General features: G+C 43.1%; 2 protein-coding genes across 7 annotated transcripts in view; one reads left to right on the top strand and one right to left on the bottom strand.

Annotated features, from left to right (window-relative positions):
- The window catches only part of STIL (STIL centriolar assembly protein), a 64,850-nt gene extending 62,817 nt beyond the window's left edge, over window positions 1-2,033 (bottom strand). For 4 of the 6 annotated variants that reach the window (XM_047873324.1, XM_047873329.1, XM_047873330.1 and 1 more), the window contains exons 1-2: window positions 1,878-2,033; window positions 1,560-1,684 (exon numbers count right to left, since the gene is read on the bottom strand). The gene's annotated coding sequence lies outside the window, so the exon portion shown is untranslated. Of the gene's footprint in view, window positions 1-1,339; window positions 1,470-1,559; window positions 1,685-1,877 lie in introns of all 6 variants that reach the window. The other 2 variants (XM_047873325.1, XM_047873326.1) reach the window with 2 other exon arrangements.
- Window positions 2,034-15,499: 13,466 nt separating this feature from the next.
- The window catches only part of CMPK1 (cytidine/uridine monophosphate kinase 1), a 35,333-nt gene continuing 31,271 nt past the window's right edge, over window positions 15,500-19,561 (top strand). Inside the window, exon 1 of the mRNA XM_047872694.1 lies at window positions 15,500-15,769. Within this exon, the coding sequence (XP_047728650.1) occupies window positions 15,599-15,769 (171 nt within the window). The 5' untranslated portion in view covers window positions 15,500-15,598. The remainder of the gene's footprint in view (window positions 15,770-19,561) is intronic.

Genomic DNA, 19,561 nt, shown 5'->3' with positions numbered 1-19,561 from the left:
CCCACAAACTGACTTGTTCCCGTGAAAAATCAGTGGTCTTTGTTTGGCTGCACATGCCCTCTCTGGGTACTTCTTTTCCACTGCCGTTGCTTCCACACCCACCTGTACATAGCAAACTTTCAGCTTCCATCTCTCTTCTAAGTTTCAAAACCGTATTTCTAATTGCCCACTGGGTATCTTCATTTAAATATTATCAAAGCAAAATACAGGGCTAGTCCTTTCTTTACAGTTCAGTATTTCCTATACTCTTTTATTAGGCCTTAGAGTTCTTTAGGCTCTGTACACTTCACTTCAATTTTAGCAAGAAGGAATCGTCTGAAGCAAGATAAGAGAGGAGAGTTATAAATGCAGGTGCAGAAGAGATTTTTCAGACAAAGCCAGAGGCTGAAATTATTTACTATAATAAAATCTTATTCAAAGTGCTCTTGTAAGGTTGATAAAAAGTCCCTCTTGGAGACATCTGGACTTCATGTGTCTTCTATAGAATGAAGGCTTTAAACTTGAAAGCCCTTCTACACCACTTGGTTGTTACGGATAACAGTATTCAGATAGATAACTGTAGGAAATATATAAAGTGCCATCTTCAATAAACAAGAATCTTAAACTTGTCTCTTCTTCCTTTATGTATTAGGATAAAAAAATAATGTTGACCTATTTCTCATATTAAAACAATACATGAGTTTATTTTTACAGTATCACGTAAGCAGTGAAAGCTAGTGAAACTGAAACCACACAATACCTATACCTAGCAAAATATATTCTCCTTGGATAATGGCATGCATCATGGTTTATCAAAATGGAAACCCTGAAGTCATCCTTACCTCTTCTTCCTCCCTCTTTCCCATATAAATTCTGTCTTTCCATCTCTACCACGTTAGTTCCTGACTACATCAACTCTCACCAGATTTACTGAAAAGTCCCCACAGTGCTCCTAGAAGGGTATTTATGCATATCTGACCAAATTACTGCCCCTGCTTTAAAAGCTGATGGCTCTTGGGGCGCCTGGGTGGCGCAGTCGGTTAAGCGTCCGACTTCAGCCAGGTCACGATCTCGCGGTCCGTGAGTTCGAGCCCCGCGTCGGGCTCTGGGCTGATGGCTCAGAGCCTGGAGCCTGTTTCCGATTCTGTGTCTCCCTCTCTCTCTGCCCCTCCCCCGTTCATGCTCTGTCTCTCTCTGTCCCAAAAATAAATAAACGTTGAAAAAAAAAAAAAAAAAAAAAAAGCTGATGGCTCTTGTTTAAATACAGAACAAAACACCTCCACGATCTGGCCCCACTCTATTATTCCAATCTTATCCCTCATCCACTCATCCTACATTCCAATCGAATTGAACTACTTACAATCCCCCGAGTTTGGGTGTCTTTTGCACAGGCTGTCCCTTTAACTTGAAACGTCTTGGTAAATCCCCCTCATCCTCCACAATCCAAATCGAATGTCACTTCCTCTGGAAAACCATCTCCTAAACACCGCCTGTGTTCACACACATAGCATTTTCACACTTTACTGTTCACACATTACTCCCAGTAGACCGCGAACTGCAAACACTAACTGATCCCTTACCAAGAAGCCATCTGAATTAGATGTGAGAAACACAGGAACGAAGATGCAGGGCTTCAGTCCACAAATTTTCACAGTAAAAACACCTTTAAATGGCACGTTATCGACTGCAAACCTCTTTCACATACCTAAGGACAAACGATTCATAGGAAATTCACGGTCCGCTTAGTTTATTTCTTTCACTAGTTCCCCTTCACGTCATCAGCCCCAGGCTCCAGGAGCACTGAGAAGCCACCACAAGGCCCTGAATGTAGCCCACCGTCCTTCTCCGTGCTCCACTGCCGCCCTTCGGGACAATCCGCGACACAACGCCCCACTCACCGCCACCGCCGCCCAGCGGGGTCTGTTTGTTGGGCCGGAACAGAGGTCGGCTCCAAGGAGCGCCGCTGCCGCCTCCGCCCCGCCTCTAGGACGTTGGGGTCGCGGGAACCAAGGCGGCAAACACAAGCTCGGTAAACCGAAATCCGCGCCGCGCCTACTGACTGGTCAGAAACCCAACCCTTCAGGGACAGGGGCGGGGCTAGAGGCAACGCGCAAGGTCGCCGAGGCGTGCTAGTACGCTAACCAATCAGCTCTCTGCGCCGTTCCGGTGCTTGGCCAATCCCAAGCCTCTCTGGAGAAATAGGGGTGCCATGGGCTCTCCACGATCAGGATCCGGAGGATTTAAACACTTCATTTTGGTCAACGGTTAAGTTCCGGGCAGGGGGACATTGCGCAGGCGCAATGAAGAACTTAACCCGGTGTAGGGAGGGTGGCAGAGGAAGCCGGAAGTGCTTGTTGTGCAGATTGTTTGTGGGAGGTTAGAAGCGAATCAAACCGTTTGCTTGAAGGAACAAAAGAGAGGAGTTAGATTTCTTTTCGTTTCTTTCCTCTTTTTTTTTTTAATGTTAATTTTATTTTGAGAGAGCGTGCTTGCGAGTGGGGGAGGAGGGTAAAGAGACAGGGAGAGAGAGTCCCGAGCAGGCTCTGCACTGTTAGCACGGAGCCCGGGCTCCATCTCCTGAATGGTGAGATCATGACCTGAGCCGAAGTCAAGAGTCAGATGCTCAAATGACTGAGCCACCTAGGCGCCCCTCTAGTTTCTTTCCTAAGAAGAATCCTCTCTGAATAACAACAAAAATTTTCTTTTAAATGTCTTACCGTTGAGGGGCTCCTGGATGGCTCAGTTGATTGAGTGTCCAATTCTTGATTTCGGCTCAGGTCATGATCTCAGATATTGAGGTGGAACCCCTTGTCGGGCTCTGCCCTGAGTGTGGAGCCTGCTTGAGGTTCTCTCCCTCCCCCTCCCTCTGCTTCTCCCTCAAACGTGCCTGTGCCTGTGTGCATCGTCTCCCCCTCTCCCCCCACCCCGCGCCAGTAAATAAATAAATTCCTTACTATTGAGGAAAAAAATAACGTGACTTAAATTTATAAACCATTTATATTTAGTGTCTACAACTAATGTTGGTAATTGGGCCTTTTCTGTCATTTTTTATATGGTTGTCCTGCAACAACCGAAGTAGGTATTAGTATCCCTACTCAACAAACGAAGAAATGTAAAAGATGACACAGCTAATTAGTGCAGAGTCAGGATTCCAAATGCCACTTAACTTTCTTCCACATTCCATTTCTGTTAGTTTCCTGAGCAATATGGGAGCGTCAAAGTCGAGATGTGTTTGTAAGCTATATTGTTCTGAAGGAGCTCACCCTTTTGAGGGAGTGAAGACACTCTCCTGAAAAATGTATCAAACTAGCCAAGAAATATATGCTATATAGAATGTCATTCTCTGCTTTCCCGGAAAAATTCCTAGAATCTAAGACATACATTTTAAGAGAAACGATGGTGAGTTCCTCAGTGTGAGAGTACGAAGAGCCAGTGATGCATGTCTGACAAAGTGTTGGCAAACCCAATAGGGAACTTTGGAGCAAAGATTGTCCATTAGAGGAGCCCCAGATTAGGCATAAATGGCTAGAATCCTTGCTGCGTTCAGTCATTGCCTGGGCCTTCCCAGAGAAAGCAAGCACTAAGGCAGATTCAGAAGGGCACAGCAAGAGGCTGATAGCTAAGTGTATACTCTGCATGTGATTGGCATGCTCTTTCTGGAGAGAAGTCCAAGTAACACGCCTTGATGGCTGTCATGAGTTATGTTAAGTGCAAAGTCCCTGGGGTGGGATCTTCCTGGCATCTTTCAAGGAAGGCCAAGTAGGCTAGTATGTCCTTAGCAAAGTGACTGAGGAGAAGAATATTAAGGGTTGAAGGGGGAGACGGTGTTGGTAAACCACACAGGGCCTTAGAGGCCATGACAAGGATTTGGCTGCACTTTTGAGTTAGATAGGAAGCCTCTGGAGTATTTTGTTTTATTTTTTAAAGTTTATTTATTTTGAGAAAGAAAAGGGGGAGGGCCAGAGAGAGGGCAAGAGAGAATCCCAAGCAGGCTCAGCAGTGTCAGCGCAGAACCTGACGCAGGGCTCGATCCCATGAACCATGAGATCATGACCTGAGCCTAGATCAAGAGTTGGGCACTTAACTGACTGAACCACCCAGGTACCCCTACTGGAATATTTTAGAATGGGGGCTGACATGATCTGATTTTAGGTTTTGGAAGGACTACTGTGGTTGCTACTTTGAGAATAAACTGTAGGGAGCAAGGGGAAGCAAGGAGACCAGTTAGAAAGCTGTTGGAATGACCAAGGGGAGACAATGATGGTGGCTTGAACCAGAACGGTAGCATTGGCGGTGGTGAGAGGTTGTTGGATTCTGGATATGGTTTGAAGGTAAAATCAACAGGATTTGATTACAGATTGAATTTAGGAGGTAAAAGAAAGGGACTTTGTGTGGGGCCCTCATGATCTATGGTTTTCTTTAGAACTACTTTAAGATATCTGAAAGAGAAATGTAAGATGAGCTGATATGAATCAGACAAAAAGGAAAGGATGAGTGTAACACATAATTCCCTACTCCTTAGGTGTGTGCTTGGCATAGTGAAATCCTTCCAAAGTGTACAGTATAGAAAGGATGGAAGGAAAGAGTAACTTTACAGTGGATAAACAACCAAAGCTACTTCAGCCAGGTGATTAACGCCAACATTAATTGTCATACGTCATGTTGATAGTATGTCCACGGGATACACTGTGTTGAAAACAGCTCTTTACCTTTGTGGTCCTCCTTTCAGTAACCTATAGACCCAGTCGTATTCTGAGAAAAACACTGGACAAATTCTAATAGTGGGGAATCCTATAAAATACCTGACCTGTACTTTTCAAAACCATCAAGGTTGTCAAAAATAGGGAAAGTCTGAGAAACCAGCCAAGAGGAGCCTAAAGAGATATGACAACTAAATGTAATGTAGTCTCATGGATGGAATCGTGGAACAGAAAAATGACACGAAGTTAAAAACTATGAAAATCTGGATGAAATGTGGACTTTAATTCATAATAATGTACCAATATTGATTCATTAATTGTAACAAATGTACCATACTAAATATAAGATGTTAATAATAAGGGGAAACTGTGTGTGGCGTATATGAGAACTCTGTACTATATTCTTAATTTTGCTGTAAATCTAAAACTGTTCTAGGAAATAAAGTCTACTAAAAAGAAAAAAGGAAGGGACACCTGGGTGGCTCAGTCGGTTAAGCATCTGATTCTTGATCTCGGCTCAGGTCATGATCTTGCAGTTTGTGAGTTTGAGCCCCACATCGGGCTCTGCACTGACAGTGCAGGGCCTGCTTGGGATTCTCTCTCTCCCCCTCTCTCTGCCCCTCCCCTGCTCTCTCTCTCTCTCAAAATAAAGAAATAAACTTTAAAAAAAATTAAAAGAAAAATATAAAAGGAAGGGGCAATAGGAGAGTTGAAGCATATGCTAATTTTTTGAGCAACAACAATAAAATAAAAAGTATTTTTTGCTTAAGAACTCAAATACTAATAAAACTTCAACTAAACATTTTATTACCACTGGATTTTTAAGCAGGATATACATTTAATGATATACATAAAATAGATATTTTTCAAATTAAATGATGAGAAAAGTAATTATTTATTTTAGGATTGGAATGACTCAGCCTTATATTTAGGACAGCTTAGAGGTGCCTGCCTAAAGGACCTACTGCCCCAGATATTAAAAAAATTTTTTTGAGTTTTGTTATAATGTAACAAGCACTGGCTTTGGGGATCTAGCCTCAATTCTGCCATTTAATCTCTCTAAGATTGACTTTCCTCATTTGCACATTGTACATCATCATAAAAAAGAGTTAATGAGTGTGAAAGTTAATTAAAGTTAATTAAAAGAATACCCATATATTATTATTTGTCCAGTTATATTCACCACGGACAGTGTTAATAAATGAGCAACACATTCATAGAGATTAAGGGAATTGATTTGTATTTGTAAATTAGAGAATTACAAATTTGTAATTGTAAATTAGAGAATAAGCTTAGGGAAATAAAATCTACAAATGCCATTCCAAGGATCTACTATGCAATGGCATAGGGAATTGGAAGGATATGACAAACATAGAACAAGGAAGGCACAATTCTATTTTTGTTAATGTTTATTTATTTTTGAGAGAGAATGAGAGAGAGAGAGAGAGCAAGCAGGGGATGGGCAGAGAGAGAGGGAGACAGAGGATCCAAAGCTGGCTCTATCCTGACAATGGAGACCCCAACATGGGGCTTGAACTCATGAATCATGAGATGATGACCCGAGCCAAAGTTGGACACTTAACCAACTGAGCCACCAAGGCCCCCCAAGGAAGGCACAATTTTAAAGGTGGGGTAATAAGAGGTAATTATCCAAAGCAAATATAAATTATTATTAGATTTCAGGCCAGTTTGAATAGACTGAATATATACTATGCTATTCTTTAATCTCCATTTTTATATATTTATGCCATTTCAAGACTGTATGGAATTGCTCTGGTTATAGGTCCCCACAGAGAAAAGCTACAGGCCATAATTTTCAAATTTGCAAGTGCTTTAATTTGCTTCACAGAGAATCATTTCTAGTATGTCATACTTTTTAAAAAAATGTATGAGTTTGTTGACAATGCTAAAACAGGAAAAAAAATTGTAAAGGGAAAAGTTCATCCAAAATTCTACATCCTAACACATCAGTTGTTTTTACTTTACCTTATTCCCTTTCAGTCACTGTCCACATGACATAGTCTTTATGATTACATTGGGTACATATTCAGTGTCATAAACCCTGGCATGCCTGCTAGAAGTCTGAGAGAATTAAAGAGCAATTGTTATCACCAGGAACAGGGAAGTTGGAATCAGTTATCAGTTCTGTTACTCAATTTCTCCAAACACCAATTTTCCCTTTCGCTATTTACACTTCTGAGCCAAGCTAGACTACTGCTCTTTAAAAATAACTATAGCTTTGCTTTTTTTTTTTTTTTTTTTTTTTTTTTTTTTTTAATGTGCAGTGTGGAGCCCAATGCCAGGCTTGTCTCATGATCTTGAGATCAAGACCCAAGTTGACTTATTTTACTTATTTTTTTAAAAATAGGGGCACCTGGGTGGCTCAGTCGGTTGAGTGTCTGACTTCAGCTCAGGTCATGATCACGTGGTCTGTGAGTTCAAGCCCCTCCTCGGGGCTCTGTGCTGACAGCTCAGAGCCTGGAGCCTACTCTGGATTCTGTCTCCCCCTCTTGCTGCCCCTCCCCCGCTCATGCTCTGTTCTGTCTCTCAAAATGAATAAACGTTAATTTTTTTTAATTTAAAAAATAAATAAAAATAAAAAATAATCTTTGTGTGGGGCATCTGGGTGGCCCAGTTGATTGAGTGTCCACCTTTGGCTCAGGTTATGATCACACGGCTCATGAGTTCGAGTCCCGCGTCATGCTCTGTGCTGACAGCTGGGAGCCTGGAGTCTGCTTTGGATTCTGTGTGTCCCTCTTTCTCTGCCCCTACCCAATTCATGCACTGTCTTTCTCTCTCAAATATAAATAAAACATTTAAAAATTTATAAAAAAATAATAATCTCTACACTCAACTTGGGGCTCGAACTAATGACCCCGAGATCAAGAGTCACATGTTCTGCTGACTGAGCCAGCCAAGTGCACCTTATTTTACTTTTTTTTTTTTAACTTGGATTGCTTGGAATGAAGACAGAAATGATCAAACAACACACACGGTTAACCTCTCTAAAATTATTTCCTTGACTGAGTCAATGTAAAATCATCCTGATTTTGCAGGCAAGGAAACTATAGGTGTAATCACCCTACCTATAGTTTCAGAGTTAATAAGCAAAGACACTGTAGGACCTGCCAAGACAATCCCCCTTCACTGCTCAGCCTGCCATTTTACAGTATAGACCTGACTGAGCTCAGCTGACACACTCCTGAGAGGTTAGGCATACTGTCTGTTGTTAGGTTTGACACATCAGCTTTTTAAAGGCCATATTTCCTTTAACTAATGTTCTCAGAATCTTTGATAAAAAGGTCCTTTGAGAAAGCATTACAGCAAGAAGCATATCTGCAAAAAATGCAAATCTAAGTAACAGGAATCTTCATTTTAGAAACTCCATGAAGCATCGGGTTATGTAACACACTAAGTGTCAGCCAGGAAATAGATTACAATATAATAGGTGGCAATGAAGGCCTGAATGCAAAACATATGGCCTGTCATTCACCCTTCTATGCCTCCACACACCAGGTCTTCGTTTCATTACCCAACCTGATCCTACAAACCAGTTCCTACATATAGGCAAGAAAGGTGTTTTTGGAATTACAGGGAAGTAGCTGCCAAAGGCCATCACAAGTAGAACTTGAGTGGCAGCAACCAAATTAGTCAAAATGTTCCAAGGACCTCGGAGTAGTACCCTTAAGAGAGTGAATCATATGGTAAAAAGAGCAGGTTGTCATGCTGCACAAAGAGTAATCAGACATGGTCTCTTCCTTCCAGGAGTTTTTTTTTTTTTTTTTAATGTTTATTTTTTTTAGAGAGAGAGAGCATGAGTGGGGGAGGGACAGAGAGAGGGAACACAGAATCTGAAGCAGGCTCCAAGCTGCCAGCACAGAGCCTGATGTAGGGCTCAAACTCACAGACTGTGAGATCATGACCTGAGCCAAAGTCAGACGCTTAACTGACTGAGCCACCCAGGTGCCCCTCCTTCCAGGAGTTTTAAATCTAGTATGGAGATACACAATATACTACAACAGAAGTAAAGGAGGGAAGGAATAGGTGTGTATGGGTGCTGCTGGTGGTGGTGTGTGTAGAAGCACAAAAGTGGGGCACCCAACCCAGTCTTGGGAATTTGGAGAGCTTCCTGGAGGAAATAAAGTCTGAGGGGAATCCTGAAAAATGAATGGTACGTACCAGCAAAGAGGCATGGTCAAGAATGGGAAAACAAAAGTATGGGAATAGATGATTTCTCTCTAAAGGGCAATTATGATAAATAGGACAGATATATGGTGACAAGACTCTATTTCTTAAGATCCTATAGAATTCCCTAGAACATAGCCATACCCTGGAAATAGTAGGCATGCACTGAATATATGCCCAAAAGACCTAATGTACTTGATAAATAAACACATATGGGTTGGAATTAGTTTTGAGGACACCTCTTATTATACATTTTTCTGAGATCAGTCTTCTCATCTGTAATGAGAACTAAGTTGGAAGGGATTTTATGAGTATGGAACTTTTTATCTTATAAAGGGGTTTCTACTGTATAGAAAGAATGCAGATTTAAAGCCATCCACATGGAGTTTGTATTTAACTTTGCTATCTACTTCTTACGTGGTCTTGAACAAACTACTTCCACTTCCTGGCTGTTTCTCCAGCTGCAAAATGAGTGTTAATGTCACAGCATTATGATGATTCTACAAGGCAAGGCTGATATGTAACCAACACACAACTGGTAAGACCGTATTGGTGGTTAAAATAGTGCATTATTTTCATATGAGTTGGTATATAACTACTCCCTTGAGCACTTTGAGAGCCCTCCATCCTTCTCCTGGAACACCAAGGACCTCCCCATGATCCAGCAATTAGAGGGCTGATGCCTAGCAGAGCAATCTTGGCACAAAAATACCTACAGATATCCTGATTGTACTGATTATTGAAAGTTTGAATATCATCCAAAAAATAGGCAATGTAAGTCAAATGCCTGGTACTTAGTGGATATTCAATAGATATTCATCAAATTTATTTAATCTATGAGTTCAATCTATGTGTTTAGCTAGGAAATGACCCTCTACTGGGTGACATCCTTTTATTCAGTATATAATTACTAAGGCATATTTTCATTGAATATCTGGTTGTTTGCATGTAGGTGGAATTCATTCTTTTCTCTGCCACCTCCAAGGAGTGGGAACACTGATCTAAGGCTAAAAAAAAAAAAAAAAAAAAAAGATTTCTTTGGGGACAAATTAGGACCAAGGTGCTAAGAGTTAGACCTTTCACAGTGAACAAGTAGAAGGGTTAAATGTTAAATTGTTAGAGTAGCAAGGTGTCTTTTATGAATCCTTGGCTTGGCTCCATGGGACTTCCTGGTGTGGTAACATCCATGTTTGGAAAAACTCCTCCATGTTTGTCCTCTTTCTACTCATAGCACTACTCACACTGAACACTCCAGGTCGACGATGTGGGGGAAAGGGGGAAAGGGAGAAGAGAGGGCGGGGTTCCCACACTAAGCATTTTATGTTGTGAGCCATTAAGTTTTGGGGTAGGTTTGTTATGTAGCAATAGATAACCAGAACAGGCCTAAAGTGCCAACAAATAAGAAATTGTTCTTCGGCCTAGGCTTGTTCTTCCTGAAAATAATTCCCTGGAAAACCTTTGGCAGAGATAGGTATATGGGTTTCACTTTTTTATTTATTTCCACACCAGTATTTTCCTTAGTTGCCTTGCATGGTTGGCACAAAGAACTGGGCAAGGTACAAGACAATAAGTACTCAATCTATGGTGGTTATAGTTCTCCAGGGCGACTTAGAGAGAAAAGTCACCACATCTTGCTATATATAGGTATTCAATGACATTTTGGACCCAAACTCCTGTGTGGATTCCTTATTCTGGTGGACTCTCTCTTGGAATCAAGAAAGGCTACTTTTTTGTCTATGGCCTAACGCCTTCACTAAAAGCTTGTGAATAGCTTCCTAATCCCTTTCCCACAGACCCCATATCTTGAACATCTTTCAACTTTAATTGCCAGGAGAGATACAGAAAAGACACTTAAGAGAACACGCACCAAGGAAAAGAAGGCACATTTGCTTACAGTATGGCCCTTTTTGTACTCCTACTCTCAGTATTATGACCAAGTGTTCTTATTTTCAGCAGACTTATCTCCTAGCTCCTCTTCCCCAGGGGGTGGAGGGGCTCAAACAAACAAAAAAAGGAATATTGTGAAGGCATATGAGTAAGCTATTAATCATAACGTTTCTTTAGCTGCGATAATCTGAGATATCCCATTCCCTCTTCCATGGTGGGAAGGAAAAGGTAGAAATGATGGCAAGGTGGGAATGCAAGCTGGTGCAGCCACTCTGGAAAACAGTATGGAGGTTCCTCAAAAAACTAAAAATAGAACTACCCTATGACCCAGCAATTGCATTACCAGGTATTTATCCAAGGGATACAGGTGTGCTGTTTCGAAGGACACATGCACCCAATGTTTATAGCAGCACTATCAACAATCGCCAAAGTATGGAAAGAGCCCAAACGTCCATCGATGGATGAATGGGTAAAGAAGATGTGGTATATATATATATATATATATATATATACACACACACACTGGAGTATTACTCGGCAATCAAAAAGAATGAAATCTTGCCATTTGCAACTACGTGGATGGAACTGGAGGGTATTATGCTAAGTGAAATTAGTCAGTCAGAAAAAGCCAAAAATCATATGACTTCACTCATATGAGGACTTTAAGAGACCAAACAGATGAACATAAGGGAAGGGAAACAAAAATAATATAAAAACAAGGAGGGGGACAAAACATAAGAGACTCTTAAATATGGAGAACAAACTGAGGGTTATGGGAGGGGGTGTGGGAGGGGGGATGGGCTAAATGGGTAAAGGGCACTAAGGAATCTACTCCTGAAATCAGTGTTGCACTATATGCTAAATAATTTGGATGTAAATGTAAAAAATAATAATAATAAAATTAAAAATTAAAAAAAAAGAAATCATGGCAAAGAAGGAAGTAGGAACCAAAAGGAGATGGGATCAGAGAGCAAAAGAAAAAGAACAGAGTGGGGAGAAGGACAGAAAAACAGAAATAATTGGGGAGAATGGTAGGAAATTAGAAATGGGGAAAGAAGGGGAAGAGAGATAGGAATAAGTTGAAAAAAAAAGGTGAGAGAGGAGGGAGTGAAGGTAGAATGAGATGGGGAAGAGGCTGGAAATACTGGGTGAGGGAAGAGGAAAGGAGCAGTAGAGAGGAAAGAGGCTGGGGGGCAGCCAAACAGAGGCTATACCACCTTCTTTCCCTCCTGTTTGCTATCATTTTCCAACCCTCTGGTCATTCTGTCTTCAACAACTTAGTTCCTCTTTCATAGTTTCTCTGTTTACTCTAATGCTAATTCATGCAGACTGCTTGGATGACAAATCTAACACTTTGGCCACCCAGTTCTAACCACAGGGCATGCTTTCTGCTTCAGCCTTCCATTCTCATGGTCTCACCTTGTTTGGGCTCATCCTGGATTTCAACATCATCAAAAACTTACAATTTCCAATCCAAATATCAACTTGGCCAATTCCAAATATCCCACTCAGACCACCAGCATCTGTACTGCCTGTTCACTTGCTCAAGTACCCCGCTGCAGCCATTCTTCAACATCAGTGCTTCTAATGCCTTGGCCCCCTCCTCACTCCCCTCCACGTCCCCACTAGCAGCCCTAATATGCCATAATTGGCTTTCTGTATGTTTTTGATTCCATATACATCATCACAAACATTCTCTTGAAAATACCATCTTGGTCCTCTCTCCCTCTGTTGTACTTGCTTGGCAAAAATCCAACCCTGGATGACCTCAAGAATCTGTCTTCTCTCTGCCTGCACCTGAACAAACACCTTCAATGATTTAAAATCCATGATCTGGGGCGCCTGGGTGGCGCAGTCGGTTAAGCGTCCGACTTCAGCCAGGTCACGATCTCGCGGTCCGTGAGTTCGAGCCCCGCGTCGGGCTCTGGGCTGATGGCTCAGAGCCTGGAGCCTGTTTCCGATTCTGTGTCTCCCTCTCTCTCTGCCCCTCCCCTGTTCATGCTCTGTCTCTCTCTGTCCCAAAAATAAAATAAACGTTGAAAAAAAAAAAATTAAAAAAAAAAAATCTCATTGATCTATCTTGGACTATGAATGGAATTAAAAAAAAATTAAAAAAAAAAAAAATCCATGATCTCGGGGCGCCTGGGTGGCTCAGTCAGTTGAGTGCCTGACTCTCAGTTTCTGCTCAGGTCGGGATCTCACGGTTTGTGGGTTTCGAGCCCCGTGTCAGGCTCCGCACCAACAGTGCGGAGCCTGCTTGGGATGCTCTCTCTTTCTCTCTGTCTCTTTTTCAAAATAAATAAATAAATAAATAAACCAGGGCCTCTGGGTGGCTCAGTCTGTTAAGCATCTGACTTCAGCTCAGGTCATGATCTCACGGCTTGTGGGTTTGAGCCCTACATCAGGCTCTGTGCTGACAGCTCAGAGCCTGGAGCCTGCTTCAGATTCTGCGTCTCCCTCTCACGCTGCCCCTCCCCACTCATGCTCTGTGTGTGTGTCTCTCTCTCAAAAATAAATAAACTTAAAAAAATAATAAAATCCATGATCTCAAATACCAAGTGAGCTTTTTTTAAATTTTTTTTTTTTTTTTTTCAACATTTATTTATTTTTGGGACAGAGAGAGACAGAGCATGAACCGGGGAGGGGCAGAGAGAGAGGGAGACACAGAATCGGAAACAGGCTCCAGGCTCCGAGCCATCAGCCCAGAGCCTGACGCGGGGCTCGAACTCACGGACCGCGAGATCGTGACCTGGCTGAAGTCGGACGCTTAACCGACTGCGCCACCCAGGCGCCCCCCAAGTGAGCTTTTAATATCGCTCAGAAGTCATACTGATTGGTTTTCTTTAGAAAACCAACTTTTCCATTCTCAAAAAAGTGTCTATTTCATATCTTCTCTCCTCAAACATCCTACTTCAAAATCTTTACCTTCATCTAATGTTGCCTTTTCTTTACTGAGAAAATAAAATTTTCAGACAGGAACTCTTCCTACCTTCAAACTTTCCTGAAACTGTGCCCTTCTTGCAATTCCTATTGCCAATTTATGTGTTTGTTTCTTAAGATCTTCTAAGACATCTAAGGCCCTCCATGTGCCCCTTGGAACCCATCTGATTTTTCTTCTCAAGGGGTTACCTCTCTCCCTTTCTATCAAACCATTCCCAGGAACTTAAATACAAGGTCTAGTATAGCACTGCCCAATAGAACCTTTTTTTCTTTTAAAGTTTATTTATTTTAATTTTTTAAAATGTTTATTTATTTTTGAGAGAGCCAGAGCACGAGCAGGGGAGGGGCAGAGGAAGAGGGAGACACAGAATCTGAAGCAGGTTCCAGATTCTGAGCTGTCAACACAGAGCCCGATATGGGGCTTGAACTCATGAACCATGCATGACCTGAGCCAAAGTCGGATGCTTAACCAACTGAGCCCCCAGGCGTCCCTATTATATATTTAAATGTTTCATTTAATTTTTTGAGGGGGTGGCAAAGAGAGAGAGAGGTGACGGCAGTGAGTCCGGTGTGGGGCTCGAACTCACAAAATGTGAGATCATGAACTGAGCCGAAGTCTGAAGTCGGGCACTCAACCAACAGAGGCACCCACGTGCCCCTTATTTACTTTGGAGAGACAGAGGAGAGAGAGAGAGAGAGAGAGAGAGAGAGAGAGAGAGACAGAGAGAGAACAAAGGAGGGCAGAGACCGCGAGGGAGAGAATCCCAAGCAGGCTCCACATTGTTGGCGCAGAGCCGGATGAAGCGCTCCAACTCACCAACTGTGAGATCGTGACCTGAACTGAAATCAAGAGTCAGGCATTTGACAGACTGAGCCACCCAGGCACCCCTAGAACCTTTTGTAGTGGCTACATTCTGTATGTTCACTGTCCAATTCAATTGCCACTACCCCATGTGACCTTTGAGCACTTGAAATTTAGTGTGAACGAAAAACTGAATTTTGTTTTTAATATAATTAATTTAAATCGCCACATGTGGTTCATTCCTTGGACGCCTTTTCTTCTCCCTTAAGGTTTTTCTCTCACGCAGGCAGGCGAGAACTGGAGTTACAGTTAAAGGGCTTCCTACTGCAGTTAGAATGTAACCCCAACTCCTTTCCATAACCAAAGGGCCTGAACGACCTGCCTGGGCCTGACCCCCCCACTTTCCATCCTGTGCCTCATTCCTACAACTCAGGTCTCTCTGGCTTTTTCCAACACAAGCCATTTTAGGGTTTTTTGCACATGTTCTTCTTCTTGTGGGACCTATCCCAGTCTTTACCTGCTTTCGCTCTTTCCTATGCCCTATGTCTTGCCTTAAATGTTACCTGACCACCGCCTCCAAATTGTATCCATCCTTTGTTATTCTTCCGCTTTTTTCCTTCAAAGCCTGTATCGCTATTTCTTTCTCCCTTCTTTTCTGTCATCTATCTATTCTTCCCTTGGCTTGTTCAGGTCGGCTGCCTCCCCACTGCAGCTTAAACTCCTCGCAAACAGACAATAGGTTTTCTCTGTCGTGTGTCGCGTCGCACACTCCAGCACAGGCCTGTCAGACAAGGCGCGCGATGGGGACCTGCGCCCTGGACGAACTGCCTGCGGAGGGAAGAATGAGCCGGCTGAGGGGCGGGGACTAGTAGGGGCGCGGGCCCGCACGGGCGGCGCCGGAGCGCAGCCGCCTAGAACGCAGCAGAGGCACCGCCCCTTCCGGCCGCGGCGCGGACGCCTCGGCAGCCACGGCGGCGGGGCCGCGGCGGGCGCCGACTCGGCCCGCCCCCTTCCCCCCGCCCCGCCCCGCGCCGCCGCCGCCGGCCCGGCCGCTGTCAGCTCCCTCAGCGACCAAGACGGCCAAGACGCGGCTGAGACGCGGTGTATGCTGAGTCGCTGCGGCCGGAGGCTGCTGCACGTCGTGGGCCTTAGCTTCCCGCTGCTGACCTGCCGGCCGCTTTTCCTCTGGCCTCACCGCCTCATGAAACCGCTGGTCGTGTTCGTCCTCGGCGGTCCCGGGGCCGGCAAGGGGACCCAGTGCGCCCGCATCGTCGAGGTGAGGCCCGGGTAGCTAGCGCGCTCCCTGGGCTTGACCGGACGCCGGGTCGGCTTGTCCCGCAGCGTCGGGCGGTCCGCGCGCCTTCCCCCCCCCCGCCCCCCCGCAGCCGCGGACTCAGCGGACTACTAGTCCCGGCGACCATCGCGTCGTCCGCGTGGCGGTGATCGAGGGTTCTGCGGTGCGCTGCCTGTCGGGACTCGTAGTCCACGTCCCCTCGCCGCGGGGGGGGGGGTGCCCAGAAGGGAGGGGGACCGCTTGGGGTCGCTTTGTTCCTGCACCCCTCTCTCCTTAACGTTTTGGGGACCAGTTTCATCCGGAGAGTGGGCTGGGAGGGGATCCGGGAGGATCAGCCTTCGGGGACCTCCGGCGCGCCGAGTTCAGTGTGTCACCGGTTATGGGGTGGGTGAAGGCAGCGGGAGCGTGGATTTAGGTTAGAGGCGGTGTGCGCTCGCAGCTGTGTGGAAGGGAGACCGGTTTGTCTACTTGGCCCCTTCCCGCAAGCCCTCTAGAAACGCCAACATCTCAACTAACCTTACCGTGGTCTTAACCCTGGAAAGGAACCTCGGGGGACAGGGTGTTGTTTGAGGTAATAATCTGTGATCTGCCCGGAGCACTTTCCCGCTCTGTCAATGGCAGTACCGGCTCTGAGGCTCAGCCCAGATTCGTGTGGTCGGAAAAGCCGAGGAGCCGAGTCTGAGTTCAAGCTTCAACGTCTGGTCTCGCTGCCAACTCAGGCTTTGTCCTTGGCCAAGTCACTTCCTCTCTCCGAGTCTCAGTTGCGCCCTAGACCATAGGAGGCTGTGCACCCAGATTTAAACCCAATGTAAAATACCTCCCAACTCTAAAATTCTGTTACTCTTTTTGTTGTTGCTTCACGGCGTGTTAAGGTTATCGGTTCAGTTCTGTTAATTTTCGAATAGATAACGTGGTTAGTGACACTGTGAGGGTAAGGCTTATTGAAGAATCTGGGGAATGATGTTGGGAGTGAAGAAAAACAGAGGGTATCTAGAAACAAGAGACGACCGGCAGAGCTGTAAAACACCCAAACAGTCCCTGTGAAACTCGGTGACCACAAAAGTTTTGACCCAGAACTTCTAAAATATTTCCCTCCTCTTTTCCAGAATATGGCTTATGTTAGCTTTGGGCGTTCACTTCTCTCCTCTGTGTTCATACAATCCACTCCTGTCCTATATTTTATTCTCTAAAGAACATCTCTAAAGAAGATCGAATGGTAACATCTACTTCATTATGTTTTACAGCTGTCTTTATAATTATTGATCATTTTTAGAAATAAAGGTGGAACTATTTCAACCAAAAACATATTTTCTCCTTTTTTTTTTAAGATTTTTTTTTTGAGAGGGAGAGAAAACACGTGAGTGGGGGAGGGGCAGAGAGAGACTTCCAAGCAGTTTTGGTGCTGTGAGCACAGAGCCTCAGGCAGGGCCTGATCCCACAAATCATGAAATCATGACCTGAGCTGAAATCCTGTCCCATGCTTAATGGACTGAGCCACCTAAGTGCTCCCTCCCTATTTTTGTTGGTTGTTTTAACTTTTTAAGACTAGTGGGGATTGGATGATTTCGGGTTTGGGTTTTTTGTTTTTTAAATATATGAAATGATTCTTACGTGTATATAGCATGATAGGGGAAGGAGAAAAGACTTCAGAACCAGACACATATGGTTTCAAACCCTTTGTCATTTACTATTTCTTCTCTTCTCTTTCAAGATTTTTAAGTACTGTCTACACCCCACTCGGAACTCGAACTCTCACAACCCAGAGATCAGGAGTTGCCTGCTCTGTCTGCTTTACCAACTGAGTCAGCAGCCAGGTGTCCCCCCCTCCCCCCTCCCCCCCCCCCCCCCGGAAGTTGTTACTTTTGGCTGGCCCTCCTTTGTGAAGAGAGAGGAATAATACATATCTGGTATGGTATTTCCAGATATTAAATGAGGTAAAATATCTGGCACACATAGATGCAAATAATTTTTTTCTACATTTTGACTTCCTGTTTGTAATTTATGAGATTGGTTATTTTTACTTTGAAATAGTATTACTTTAAAAATTGGCTTACGGCTGCTGTATTTGAATGCGTTTAAATATTTTGTTTCTGAATCATAACGTGGCTTTAAACATCCACATCCAAGCTAATAATAGTCAAATTACTCCACTGTTTTAAAAATAATCTACACATTCTGTAACTGGTATTTATTCTTTACTCTGTTCAGTAATGGCTAATAATATTTTAAACCTATTAATTATCAACTATAAATTTCCATAATTAAATGTTTCATAATATATTATTTTTTAATATTTTGGCAATTATATGACCTTAAATTGTTTTAAACTGTCATCTTCTTTCATGAAAATAGTTGCCATTGATTCCAGTTGCCGTTAACAATTAAGCTGATTTCTGCAAATTCCAAATAGTTTATAATTTAGCAATTGCTGTCTCCTAGCTGACTAAATTAAACAATGGAATGTCTAATGAGCAATTAAGGCAGAGGGCTTTTCTTTTCCTCTTTGTCTTTTGTATTTTGACCCAATATTTTATTTCATAGGCAAACATAAGCTGAAACCTAAACAATTGTAATTTTGGGGACTAAGTTTTTTCTGTAAGGAAAGATTATACAAGTCAAGGTTAAATTCTCTATCTGTGATGCCAGTGCTAATTTAGTTCACAGGGTACCTGAAATGTGGCTGAAATACAGTTTGAGGGGGTGAGTAATTATGTTGATTTCCAACTCAGGCTGCCAGAAGTACCTTTTTAGGTCTGGCTGCAGAATCAGAATATCTGGCCCTCCAGTGTCCTGGGGCATCACAATTAGTGATCAAGGCTGTAACTGGAGGGAAGCTGGTATATATGTATGTATGTATGTATAATTTATTTATTACCTGTCTCTTTCTTTTCTACCTCCTTTCCTCCCCCTCTTCCTTTCTTCTCTTCTTTCCTTCCTTTTTTCCAAACTTCCTTCCTTCCTTCCTTGAGGTGAATTCTATCTCTACTACTTATGCTCCCAGACCTTGAGGGAAGAAAAGGCAAATCTGATACAGTATCATCTGAAAGTGTTCTGAACTGAGAAGGAATGATCTGAGGGAGATTTAGGGGTTGACTTTGCCCATTTATTTGTACTGGTCTTCGTCAGTTTTATTTATTTATTTGTTTGTTTTTTATTTAAGTTTATTTATTTTTGAGAGAGAGAGAGAGAGAGAGAGAGCGAGAGAGCGAGCATGTGTGAGAAGGGGAGGGGCAGGGAGAGAGAGAGAATCCCAAGCAGGTTTTGTGTTGTGCTGACACTTAACTGACTGAGCCATCCAGGCACCCCTGTTTGATTTTCTAATTGTTTCTAACTCTGTGTCCTCTTGTACTCTATTTGTTTTTGAAAATTGGCTGTTTTCTAAATCATGCAATCCTTTCAGGGATACTTCTCCTTTTTTAATTTTTAAAATTAAGCTTTACTTATATTGCTTTGACCCAAGAAAAATTATGATGCCATAACCTAAATTTGTCTTTCAAAATAACCCCAATTTTGCATGTGTTAGCCAGAAGGGATATTTTAACCTCTCTTTTAAAGGTGGTGGACATTTTGCTTACATAAACAAATTATGCTAAAGCTTATCTCCATGCCAAATTGCTTTCTCTAGTACCCTAAAAGGATTCTTATCATTTTCTGTTTTATAACTTTCTCCTGACCTGTATGGGGGAACTTATACTTTGTATGGACGGTATTAAATTTAAACATGTAGAAATCAGAAAGTCGATTTTATTTATCTTTGTGTTTCCAGTGTGGAAC

This window comes from Prionailurus viverrinus, chromosome C1, assembly GCF_022837055.1.
Source record: "Prionailurus viverrinus isolate Anna chromosome C1, UM_Priviv_1.0, whole genome shotgun sequence".
Lineage (NCBI taxonomy): Eukaryota > Metazoa > Chordata > Mammalia > Carnivora > Felidae > Prionailurus > Prionailurus viverrinus.
This window is presented reverse-complemented; position numbering and strand designations above follow the sequence as displayed.